Source organism: Mycteria americana, chromosome 2, assembly GCF_035582795.1.
Source record: "Mycteria americana isolate JAX WOST 10 ecotype Jacksonville Zoo and Gardens chromosome 2, USCA_MyAme_1.0, whole genome shotgun sequence".
Lineage (NCBI taxonomy): Eukaryota > Metazoa > Chordata > Aves > Ciconiiformes > Ciconiidae > Mycteria > Mycteria americana.
The window spans coordinates 38514284-38526703 of NC_134366.1; the positions used below are offsets into that span (position 1 = coordinate 38514284).

Consider the following 12420-nt stretch of genomic DNA (forward strand, 5'->3'; position numbering starts at 1 on the left):
TAACGAGACTTTTACTCTGCTGGAGAATAGGTAATCCTCATCCTTACAACGTTTTCCTTTAAAGCTTTGTGGGGGGAAAAAAAAAGGGAAAGCTCATTCCTCCTTTATTTGAGCTTTCTTTTGCACTTGAACAGGAATGAAGCAAAGGCGATTGCTGTGTTTAACACAGTGCCTTCCTCCCTCACCCTCACCGTGCAAGAAGTGTTTCTGGGTGGGGGTGCCCACCTCTGCTCCTGGCCAGCTCAACTCCCAAGAACAGCACTTGTGAGAGAAGAACGCTGAAGGCAGGATGGTAAGCAACAAATGTTCAGGTATGGTCCAGACACGAAGCGCTCTCATGTTGGCTTTTGTTTTAAGTCAGTCTCTGACCACCTGCTGCAAGAAGCACTTAATCTTCAGTAAGGCTCATATGTCATATTTCAGCAAAATTAACTGTAAAGCTAAACAGACACTTCCAAATGGAATGCAGTGACCTACAATGAGAAGCAAAAAAACGCACAAAGAAAATCTCAAAGTACAATGAACATGAGGGAGAGGCATTAGAAACTCCCTTAGCACAAATCATGGACCTCCTTAAACCATGCGCAGAATTTTTAATTTTTATTTGCAACCACAGGCACATGCTTGTACAGTAGTTGCAAGAATTGGCAACACATAAAACATTAAATCTGTTGGCAATAGAGAACTACAAAGTGCTTTAAAACTTCATCTGAGATGAAGATAATTGTTTCTCACACACACATAAATTTGCACTTAAGTATTTCCAAGTGTCTTTCTAACAGATAGTTCAGGGGTAAATATTCAGTTGGACTGGGATATTGGTCCTCAAAAGTTTGATGGGCATGAACATAATATGACATCTTGTACAAAAAAAAAAAGTAGTAATTTCTAACACTAAAGTGATTGTTTACTAGTTCGAATGGCAAGATTTTCAGCATTTCAAGAGGGGAAAAAAAAAAGATTTGCAAGATAATATAAAATACAGCAAGCACACCTTTTTATGTATGTTATTTAAGTATGAAAATATTTTTAGCATATTATGTTAAACATTCTTTCTTATTTATATTTCCATTACCTAAAAGACTTGCTACTCCACTGATAACTCCATTACGTAAGGCATGTTAACTATAGTTTGACGAGGATGGTATTGTTTTGGTTTTGCACACACATTGACAGATGCATTGAAAGTCTTCATCACGCTACAATCTTGAAAGGATGTCAGTGCCAAGCTCTCCTCCTCTCGCTCCTATTCAACACTTCAGTACAACTAAATACGCAACGCCCCCCAGATTCTTTCCTGTTTTGGAGAAAAATGTTCTGAAGAACCTACAGCTTTTATAGCACCTTATCTCAAAGTAATGAAAATGGGTATGATGATTACATGTGCAAATGTACAAAATCATTAACTCTACAAAGATACATCATTCCAAAATTACAGAAAATTTTAAAGCATGCATTTAATTTTTTTTTTTTAAAGGGTTGCTGAATGCTTCCCCTGAAAAAGGTGGCTGTTCTCAAAATCAGCAACTGCTGGTGAGGGTTTCTTGGCACATTTGTGACCAGCATGTTATTGCTGCATCTTCCTGATAATCTCAGCAGACACGGGGGGATGGAAATTGATTGTGTGGTGCCGCAGGCCCTGAGCTGTCTTGTAACTCTTTCCACAGCGACATTTGAATGGTTTGCGTACGCGGATTTGCGTTCTGTGGCCGTTCTTGGCATGGTACTTTATACCGTTCACATTCTGTGAGTGAAAAAGTAAAATGTTAGTGGTCAAGTGGTCTGATCATGGCTGGGCTTCCTGTTAAAAAACCAAAAAGTGATTAACATTACGGGCAAAATTACACAAATTGCTAGGAACTCCCGCTAGGTCTTATGCATGTGTTGGGCTTTCAAGATACAAGGTGGGACAAGAAGGAGAATAATCTGTGCGGTTCTAATGCATGCAATTTGTCTGCCTGGGTAACCCGGACTTTTATCTCCCAACGTATGGCACTTTCCAAAAAATACCATTTAATGGGCTCACACAGGGATGTTCTTTGCTTCCTGACTTTTTTTTTTTTCATATAGCATTGACAAATTTTATTCAGAGGTTCATTTACAGGCAAACAAAGAATTGGCATGAAGACTTGAGTCACACTTCTTCAAAAAGCTGAAGCTCCTCCCATGGTGTGTTTGTTCCGTTTTGTGTCATTGTCTCTAGATATGTCTTTAGGCACCAGCAAATTCTGATAGCTTACACATTGTCTCCAAAGAATTAACTGCAGGGAACACTTAACTTTTAAAGAGTTACACAGGGCACTTAAAAAATAATCCAGAGAAGCTGTCTTCAAACAGCTATTGTTTGGGAATATTCTACGGCTAAAACTAGAGAACTGATCTCCACTGTCGTTTGGAAAGAAAGAACAAAAACCAGCACCACAACACACTTACCCTTATACTGGCACGGTCAGGAGACAGGCAACGCTTCTGCTAGATTAATCAAGAACCTTACTAAACGTAAATCAAAATCATACCCCGTCCTCCTTTTCACATCTTTCTGGCAGAAGTGGAAGAAGCTGTTGCGGTCTCACTAGTATGTGATACTGCTTTATCTAGGGTTCATCTTACTGGAGTCTCTCTTATCTGCTTCCGCTAAAAGAGCTTGGATTTTGGATAAATAAGGGAAGGCAAACTGTCTTTCATTAGAGCTTTTCCTAGGAAGAAAAAAGATGCCAAGACAGTTTGTGACAAAGGCACAGCTCTGAGGCTCTGCTGTGTCCTCTCTGAAGTTTCCAGATAGGTATCTCAGGGGTTTTTTTAAACTATTAAAGAAAAGGCAAAATTAATTAACGGCATGGATATTAATTAACCCACTAAATTAAAAGTTTCAGGGATTTTGTCTTTGCTGAACCACTGCCTGGTGTTACACATAACAAAAGTCCCCTTGGCTCTTTTTAAGCAGCAAGTTCAGTTTTATTAATGTGCAGCTTACAGTAAGAGGAAGCTCCAGCTTGGAACTCGCAGCAATTAGACAAATAAGTTAGACAAATTGTTTAAAAAAAATAGGGAAAAAGAAAAAGCCTTCAGTAACCAGAACAGAGCTACAACTCCTAGAACTTCAGAAGACTCTATATATATCAGAAAGCAAACCCCAGAAAGGCACGAGGTTAACACCTTCAATACCACTCTCCTGCCAACACTTCCCTTTCTCCTCCTCTAACCTCCTAATCTGACTTCTTCTGAGTCAGAATCTCAAGTGTTATGTCCCACTCCTGAGAGAGGCAGTCCCCCTGCGTGCTGCCCTCCGCTGCCCGGCTCTAACCATAGCTCGCAACAGCAAGCAAAAGAAGTATAAGGAACTTACAGCTCCCATCAGGAAAGTAATTGCAAGAGAAACCACCCAGTCTCCCAGATAGATAGCTATGGTGTTCTCACAACGTAAAATGCTGGTCATTATTTATTATACATTAACTGTGCCACGGCAGCAATGTATTTTTAATCTTTAAGCAAAAACAGTTCTCCAGTTTCGATCATAAAGCTGAGCGTGGTACTGTTCTCATCAGAACCCGTAATGCCCAGTGGAGTCAGTACCGCTGAAGTGACATCTGAGGGCAGCCTGGGTGTCTGGAGAAGCTGATTTGTGGAAATCCTTTAGAAAGAAAAAATTAGCCTAAAATACCCACTCTGGAAAAAGGGTATGGTGTAAGACTCCAAGCAACTGCTCTGCCCGCAAATTCATGCTTCTCTCCTCTAGAGCATCCAGGCACTGAATCCTCACTTAAAGTTGCAAGTCCAGCCCCAAAATTGTCGTAAAAAATACTGGACAACTCCTGCACAGCTGTCGTCTGGGATGTGGGAGATGAGAATCTTGAGTCTCCAGTACAAGCCAGACATATGAATACGAGCCTTTAGTGCAGGTTACTTCTGGGTGAAGAGTATTCGGAGGAGGTAGAATGCTGTACCACCAAGATGGACAAGAGCACATGAAAGCCACAAATCATCCTCAAGAGCAGTCAAGTGAATTCTCTGCAAGTTATCTGAGATCCTGAGGCAGCTTTTAGATGGTTTTGCACATAGTTAGAACCTTCAGCACTGCGGGACCGTTGGGGTGAGGGGGCCAGGAATGTCACTGGATGGCATGAGGACTGTCATAAGGCATCTGTCAACACCTAAGGACCTGTGCCTTCAAAAGAGAAAATCTGGGGGTGACCTACTAAACCTTTGCTACTGCAGTGAAATTTTAAAAACAAAGCTATCCCCAAACCCTATATATATTTTGGCAACTACAGAAACCTGTCTAGACTTTAAATTTTTGTAAGAAATCACTTTAAGATACTTTTAAACTAGTATCAATTGCTACAGATGCCATAAATCTGCAGTCACAAATATCCTCGCTATTCCATGCCAATGGTACTCTTCTCCTGATCCAGATTTTTAAATGATCCACTCAGCCTCAAGTACACCACGCGCTTTGATGAAGGGCGAAAAGTACTTTCAGGCAGAAAAATTTAAGGAAATGCTAAACCAGAAACCTATGTGGAATGAATTGGGCCATGGATGGTTTGAAATATAGTAAACCACGCAGAGTATGAGGAGCTAGTATAGCATGAAATTTGACCTGTACTCCTGTCTAAAAGAAAACTGTTGTTAGAATTTCAGTCAACTCTTCAGCACTTTTTCCACTGCTGTAATGTAAACACTTTGTTGTATGTCTGGGCTGAGTTTGTTGAGGTATGGCAAAACCCACTGCCAAACTCATACATCACTTTTATTGCTCTGGTTACTTAGGTTGCTCATTATTTACTCTCACAAATGTTTGAGGAAGAAGATGGCAGTATAGAAGGGCACTCTAAAATCTTAAACAGGAGGAAACAATTATTAACCTCGGACCAGATCAGGAGGAGATAGGGGAGTTTAGACTGGCACTACCTGGTTTGCATGGACACAGGGACACTTGCTGGGCAGGGCCCCTTGCACAGCAGTACTCATGAAGCCACTACACTGCAGAGAGCCTGCCACCCCCTTCAAGTAGGAAAAGGGACGTCAAGGATGGTTTGGGGGGATTTCTTGTTTCAGACTTGGACATTCATATATGTTTTTGTATCTCCTGGCTATTCCTCCTGAAGTTTTTCTTTGTGGGTCCAGTTCCTCTTTGCTCAAATTGCAAGCTCTGGCTTGCTCCTTTCTTTTGAGTAGATTTCTGTCTTTCCCTCTCTCATGTCAATATTCTCTCTCCCTAAGCTCTGCCGAGTCTCACTGCTCTTAGATCAGCCTTCCCGGGGGTTTGCCACACCTGACAGGCCTAGGACCCTCATCCCATTACATGCCAGAAAGACAAGACCAATGCCTCAGCATTCTTGGAAGGTACCACTTCTCCTCTTGCCCAAGGCCAAAAAGCAGTCATAGCATATAAGCTACATCTTGTATGCACAGAATTATATTATTCCTTTATTATTGTATTTGCACAAACTAGAAAAATTATGACAAATACTCTAGGGTTTTCTCTATAATAGTATATATACATTATTTGTGGAGGTTTTTCTATCTATCTATTATGTATCAAACTTCATTTGCTCTTTGGAAGTTGCCTGAATGAGTTTATCTATGCCATATACACATTTTGAATGTCCTTCTCCAGAGCTAGAGACCAAATAACTGGCACACATAAATGGTATTGAATAAAAGGAAAACTAATTGCCACCTTTGTAAATCCACGCTTTAGCTCCTACAGGTGGCATTTTGCAAAGCACGTTAACTACTCAATACCCACACACTTCTGGACAGGGCATCTAAATGTGGATGTAGATCCAAAATCTGGGGAGGATGAACTCCACAGAAACAAGGCTAAGATCTTTGGATTCCTTTGAATCATGCAGATGATTTTCTAAAAATCAAATTTAAGGCATCAAATACAAATCATATGAAGAAAAAAAAAAAGCCATAAATGGCAAACTATAAAATACTTATAATTTGTTCTCTAGGTCAGTAACCATAATTAGAGAAAAAGAAAGCAAGCTTCAGAAATTAGTTCAGAGGCTTGTGTTTTAAGCATCCAGAAGTCAGTGTGCTCCAGATGCATTTAGCTGTTTCTGAATATCCCACAAACAAATTCACATATCATTTAAAAAAGAAAAAAAAGGGTTTTTTTTCCCCAGAATCTTCGGCTCCTCAAGAAAATCTATGCCATACTATACAGAGTACCAATACATATTATAAGCAAGCAATTTTATTTCTTAAAAAAATTAAGTTCCCGAAGAACAACTAAATGTTTATGACTCAATTCAACTGCACTGCCTACGGGAAACCGCCAGGAGATAGCAGCTGGGCAGGAGGCCAGTAGGGTCTTCTGATAGTCATCTGGGTTTGTGTATAAACATGTTCTCATTACAGTTTCCATTGTCCGCCCCAGCCCATTCCTTGGGAGTATTTGTTGTACTCATTCTTGCCTTATTTACCTTTCTATAATGACTTTTCAGTGCAGAGGCCACCTTTTATCCTTGTACATTGTTTGCAAAAAGGAGCCCCATCCCTACTGGGTCCTTTAAGCAGTACTGTAATACAAATAACACATCTAAAAATAACATTTCTGCTTCTCAAACGTACGTCACCTAAGGCCAGACAAAAGAAAACTGTGTATATTCTCCTTTCCTCCTCGCTCCCTAAAGGAATGCATCCTTTCTCAGCCGTAAAGTCAACCTGGCAATTACTGTATGTGCATGTCCGTGTTCCTGTTTGGAGCTCTATAATTGTTTTACAGCCCTGACTGTGATTATCCAGTACCCACCAGAAAATCCCAGTGCTTTGATCACAGGACTCCCTACCCAGACTCCGCAAATAATTCATCAGAGGAGGGGGTTAAGCAGAAGGAAGATGAAGAGGAAACAAGAAACACAGCTGACACAAAGCTAAAAGGAAGGAAACAAAGATAAAAATGCAAAAAGAAAAAAATTAGGCTGAAAAGAAAAAAGGGAGGAAACAGAGCCCACAGAAAAGAGAAATGAGGTGAGGCAGAGTTTAAGGCAATGTGTTTTCCTATCAGGACTAAACAGAGGTAAGTCTCTTAGGAAAATATGGTACTTTTTATTTGCTGCTGCTCTCTGTCTGTCAGCCTCTCTAAGGGCTGTTAATTTGTTCCCTGTCCGACTGTTCTAACATTAATGGTGTACAAGATATCCCTTCGACAGTCCTCATGCATTTGAGATGAAGGTAGTGAGATAGCAGAAGCAGGCAGAAACAGCTTGCTTATTTGGGCAATAAAAAGACAGAGGGCTGGCAGTCAAACAGAGAACAGACAGGATATAGCAAATTACAGGGTTCTCCTTCTAGCCTTTGCCATTAAGTGACTGTTTTCTGCAATGCATAGATGCCCTGTGGGCACAGTGACTTCTAACAATCACCATGGCTTGTTTGCTTCCTGAGCTAGGGATTTAGCTTTTATACTATACCCTTCATCTGGCACAGCTTCTACCACACACAAGAAAAGTATTAATCTTGAATAATGTGGGTATATCTGCAAAGTAATGCTTGCAAATAGCCTGGAAACATCTTTCCCTCTGCCCTGCCCCTGGAGATGGTGTTCAGTTTTTCCTGTAACTGAAGAGAATAACCATGACATAGTTAAGGCTAATCTCTGCAAAAAAAGAGTTGTATGTCACTGAGGAATGAGCACACTGCTTTCTTGCTCATGTTTTAAATAAGTATTGTCAGTATTAACTGATCTATATAGGAATCCCAGTCTTGTGATTTGCTGCTATGGGAGCTGCCACAGTCCAGAACAGCTGCAGCATCACTGAAACATGTTTTCGTCTACTACACGATTTCATGCACAGTTTATTCATTCTTGTCACAACTGTTTTATCTGAAATGTTACTGGTCTTCATATATTTCTCTCTCATATTTCTGTTCTCTTTTAAGTCCCTACTTTTCAGTTATTTAAAGGAGAAGCCATAAAATAAAACTAGTATAAACCCAACCCAACCACCAGCGCTTTTTCTGGGGTATAGGTCAGTGGTTGAATTTTTCAGTACTTCATGCAAAAACTTCAGAAAATGATTTAGAGGAACTATGCCAACATGCTATTTCTTTTCACAAATTTCAATGACTGTAGAATGCCATACTAAAGTCCAAGCTGTTCAATACAGTTTCATCTGTCCCTGCACCGGTTCATGTGAAACAGTACTCCTGTCCTCACAAAACTGCGGCATGTTCTATACCAGCCAGCTCAAGGTTCAAAGTTAAAGATACTTCACCCCCATAAACAGACAAAAATTTTTCATGACGGAGAGTAATTTAAAGGGGGGTGGGGCTGCGGAATTGTTTCCCAGCATGTCATGCAGAGGGATGCAAGCCCTGCACATGGGGCCAGACACACTGATGGCTGTGCAGACACGTCATGGGGACTCAGACCCAGGACAGAACAATGCCAGAATTTCTCTGAGGCCTTTCCTAGGTGACCTCTGACTTGCAAAATGTTAACCACCACCTTCACCTATACCAGGAAAAGTACCCTGGGCATAGTCTTGCTAAAGGAGAGGCAGTATCTCTAGCAGTTAAGCAGAAGGAATTCATTCTGGCACTGACGGGCAGAAGCTTTTTATTTAGTGTCTCTGAAAGGGACCCAAGAGATTATTTTGCTGGTAGTACCTCCTGCATTCTGCAGTTAATTGGTCTAAATAATAGAAAGCTAGTTAAAATGTGTAAAGCGAAAGAGTCACTACATGTAATCTCTCTTGACAGACAGGGATGCAAAAGGCTACATCCTTTGTAAAACTGGTAACTTGGCTGTGCTTGAGAGGAAACCAGTGAATAAAATATGTACTCTGCTAAAATACCACAAAAATAAATGTGAAAAGTCTATTAAATGAGAAAGGTACAAATTGATTTTAGAGGCATTTTCCCCCCTCACTACATCAGTGGGAAATAAGATAGGTCTGCACTACTGCTTACCTTATATCTTTTTTTACATCCAGGAACAGGACAGGCAAAAGGTTTCTCATCCCCTCCATTCATGCACATTGAACTAAGGATAGCTTCAGAGCTGATAGCACTTTCTGTAGTCCAGGATTCATCACTGTCTGATTCTTCATAGTCTACTTCCTCCTCATCATATTCACTACCTAGAAAAGCAGGGTAGCGAGATAAAACAAGAATAAATAAGAGCACAGCAAGATAACACATTCTGCATTTATTACATCAGTTACAATGACTTGTAATTTCCCTCCTTTTGTCTTTGCTGGAAGACAGTTATTTTTAATTTTATAAACCTATCTTTCTTATAGTTATTTATTCATTCATAAAGACACTAGTGGTTCTTTTTCTAATAACCGGGACAGGCATTATTAATGTATCTTCATAAACTGTTAACTGCGTGGCACAGAAAGTTCAAAGGACTGATTTTAAAATGCAGTTTCATTACTCCTCAAACACCAGGATCCCTCCTTCTTTTCCAGTGCCCAAACAGAAAATGTGGTTTTTCCCCCCTGCAATTAAAGCTAATTTTAAGGCTTTTCTTTATGCAATACAATACTGAAGAGCGTAATTCTACAGATCATAAACAGTGTAAAATAATATGTTGACAAGTCCTAATGCATTTACTAGCCCTTTGGAATTAATAGGAATTATAGCACAACATTAATAAGAATTATATTGTAGCAATTATAGTTGTGAAATTCATTCCCTCAGGTGTGGGGATAAATTGCATTGTGTGGCTGCCCTGAACAGACCGCATTATGTTCCAGATATGCTACGACAGCCATTTGAGCAGCTGGTGCTGAGTTTATTTATTATTTTTAATTGCAATAACTATTAATGAAATACTCTGAAGAAAGTTAAATGTGAAACAAGAGAAATTAGGAAAGCAGAATTCCAACTATAAAAATACAGTTTAAAAAAAAAAAAAAAAAGAAAAAAAAAGGCAGGGGAGGGAAGAGCCCCAGCTGATTAAAAAGAAAATATATGCACAGAGGGAGAGAGAGGGAAAGCTGAGGGAAACTTCTGTGGTGTCAGCAGGAGGTGGTGCTGTGTTTCCCCTCCCCTTTCTTCTTTCCCTTTCCCAGCTCTGCTAAATTTTATCCTTTCTGCTGAAAGACGATTTGGCTCTGAGTGCTGGAATAGCTCCCGTTATTAAAGACAGTTATGTGACACTTGCATGGCTCTATTTGCTTCCCTCATATGCCCTTTAAGTGCACGCCTCTCAGCAGCTCTATGCGCCGAGAAGAAAATGCAGCGCTTTGAAAAAGAAACATCCCGACTTCACAGAGAAAACCCACGCTGCAATGTACAATGGGGTCTTTGGGGGTTTTTTGCTTCCGGTGAAACTAAATACACACCTATCGTCTCAAATTTTTCCCTTTGGATTCCCCCTCCCCCAGTACTCTCACTCAGACTCGGCACCTCTCCATCAAGTAAAAACGCATGTCAACTGGTAGCTGCAAGTACTCAGGGCTCCTGAGCTTTAATCAGATACTGTGAGTTTGCTTACAGATGTCAGGCTATCCACGTTTCTTTCCTGTGGTTTTCATCCGTACAGGGTGGTGCGCAGATGAGGAAAGATGGATGGTTTCCCACCGTCAACAACTGTCGACATGAGCGCACGCACACACGCTCTGCAGCACATCTGGAAAACTCTGCCCTGCTGACTGCGACTCTTTATCCCACACCGAATGAGCGAAAGCCAAAGAAAGCATTATTGACCTCTTAAAATATTTCTGAACTCTAGGAACAGTTAACCTAAAATGAAGTTAAGAGTTGTTATAGTTTAATTAACTAATAAAAAAATGGAGGCAAAACCACAACTCTGCTGCTACGATTTCCTGCCCTTGATTGTATCTTGATGGAAAAAATTCCTCAAGCTGTTCCTTTCAAACTTTTTAGCTCAGTGGGGTTTTTTTAAGCAAATGCAACAGAAAACCCTATTGTAAATACACGTGTGCACTCACAGGATGAGAAAATATACAACAATTCTAAACACTGATACCAACGATTTCTGCCATTATAATCACCCCCTTGTAAGCCCCCTTAAGAGGGGGTGATTTCCTCCCAAATAGGATTTTGTCCTCCCAAAGAAAACATCATTTGAGACTGTATGACACCTACTAAGGATATCACTACTTTGAGCGACAACAAGGAGCATGCTTTTGTAAAACACCAATCAGTGCTCTATAAAACTTAATATGCAATATGGTATGTAGGGGAAAAGATACACAGAACAGTGGGGAGAAGCAGCAATCATTGCAATTACGCATTTCCATAGCTTTTCCTGTACTTTCCTGTACTTTCCTGTACTTTCAGGGCATCCTTTAAATTTTTCTAATAACTTTGTACCGTAAGACCCAATTCTGTAACAACTTTTGCCCATGCTTCACTGACAGGTAGACACATAGAAGGAGAGAGACAGAAGAAATCAAAACGCGTGCGTAAGCATCTGTGAGGTCCGACCATCCTTATGGTTTTCTTTTAATTAACTTACCTGAACAAAAATGCAAGATTTTGTCTAGTAGAGTCAAGAGTTGTTTAAACAGTATAAGCAAATGCTCCATTGTTTTAAGCTTTTAAATCCAGACTTGTCACTATGGATTTTACAAATATGATGAGCTTTTTCAAGTATGAATAACCATATAAATATATATTTCTTCTTGCACAAAACAGTAATACTAATGGTGCCAAGTACCTGAAAGGCATATTACTTTATACAAAGCTGGAACTGCAGTCTATCACTGCTTTTATCTAACAGTGTCCTGCTGAACTCAATTGCTTTGCGCTCTCTTAAAAAAAAAAAAAAAAAAAAAAAAAAAAATCCCAAAATGTATTTAAGAGGGTGCTGGTATAAACAAAATGCAAAAAACTTACTGTCTTGAAAAAAATTCATTAGCAATAAAAATTTATCCTTTAAATAATTATGTTGTTTCAGTTGCCATAGAAAAACAACACTGATTTACTCAGGCTTTTAACTGATTCCGCCTCAGAATTTAATTTCCTCAGTTGTCAGTGTCTAAGAGCAGCAACCCATGCGGTGCCTCACTGATTGCATGCAACACATGGGGGGGGGGGGGAACCAAAAGCACAACACACAGGTTGGCGCTGCCATAATAAACAGCCCCTAGATGAGGTATTTTAATTAAGTACCGTAAGGCCGAGGACGGTGGCTTTGCGAAGCTGTTCCCACGCCGAGCAGGAGTCCCTGGCCCTCAGCTACACGTCAGGTGTACAAACTGCAACCCGAGCCGTCGGCTGCCGCTGGCTCCTTCGGGCACCTTGCCAGGGTACCAGCAGTGCGCTGAAGGGGAAGCGCACAGCAGTGCACTTTGATCAAGATACAGCTTGCTTGCTTGCTTTTTTTTAAACTTGGTTGGTGTTGCACAATAATAATTGTAAATATTTACATTTTAAAAGAAAAAAAAAAAATTAAGCACCTTTGCATGTAACCTATGGCCTGTTCCA

General features: G+C 40.3%; 1 protein-coding gene across 1 annotated transcript in view; it reads right to left on the bottom strand.

Annotated features, from left to right (window-relative positions):
- Positions 1-586: 586 nt before the first annotated feature.
- JAZF1 (JAZF zinc finger 1) overlaps positions 587-12420 on the bottom strand; it is a 200281-nt gene continuing 188447 nt past the window's right edge. Inside the window, exons 4-5 of the mRNA XM_075493093.1 lie at positions 8929-9098; positions 587-1744 (exon numbers count right to left, since the gene is read on the bottom strand). Coding sequence (XP_075349208.1) covers positions 1568-1744; positions 8929-9098 — 347 coding nt within the window. The 3' untranslated portion in view covers positions 587-1567. The remainder of the gene's footprint in view (positions 1745-8928; positions 9099-12420) is intronic.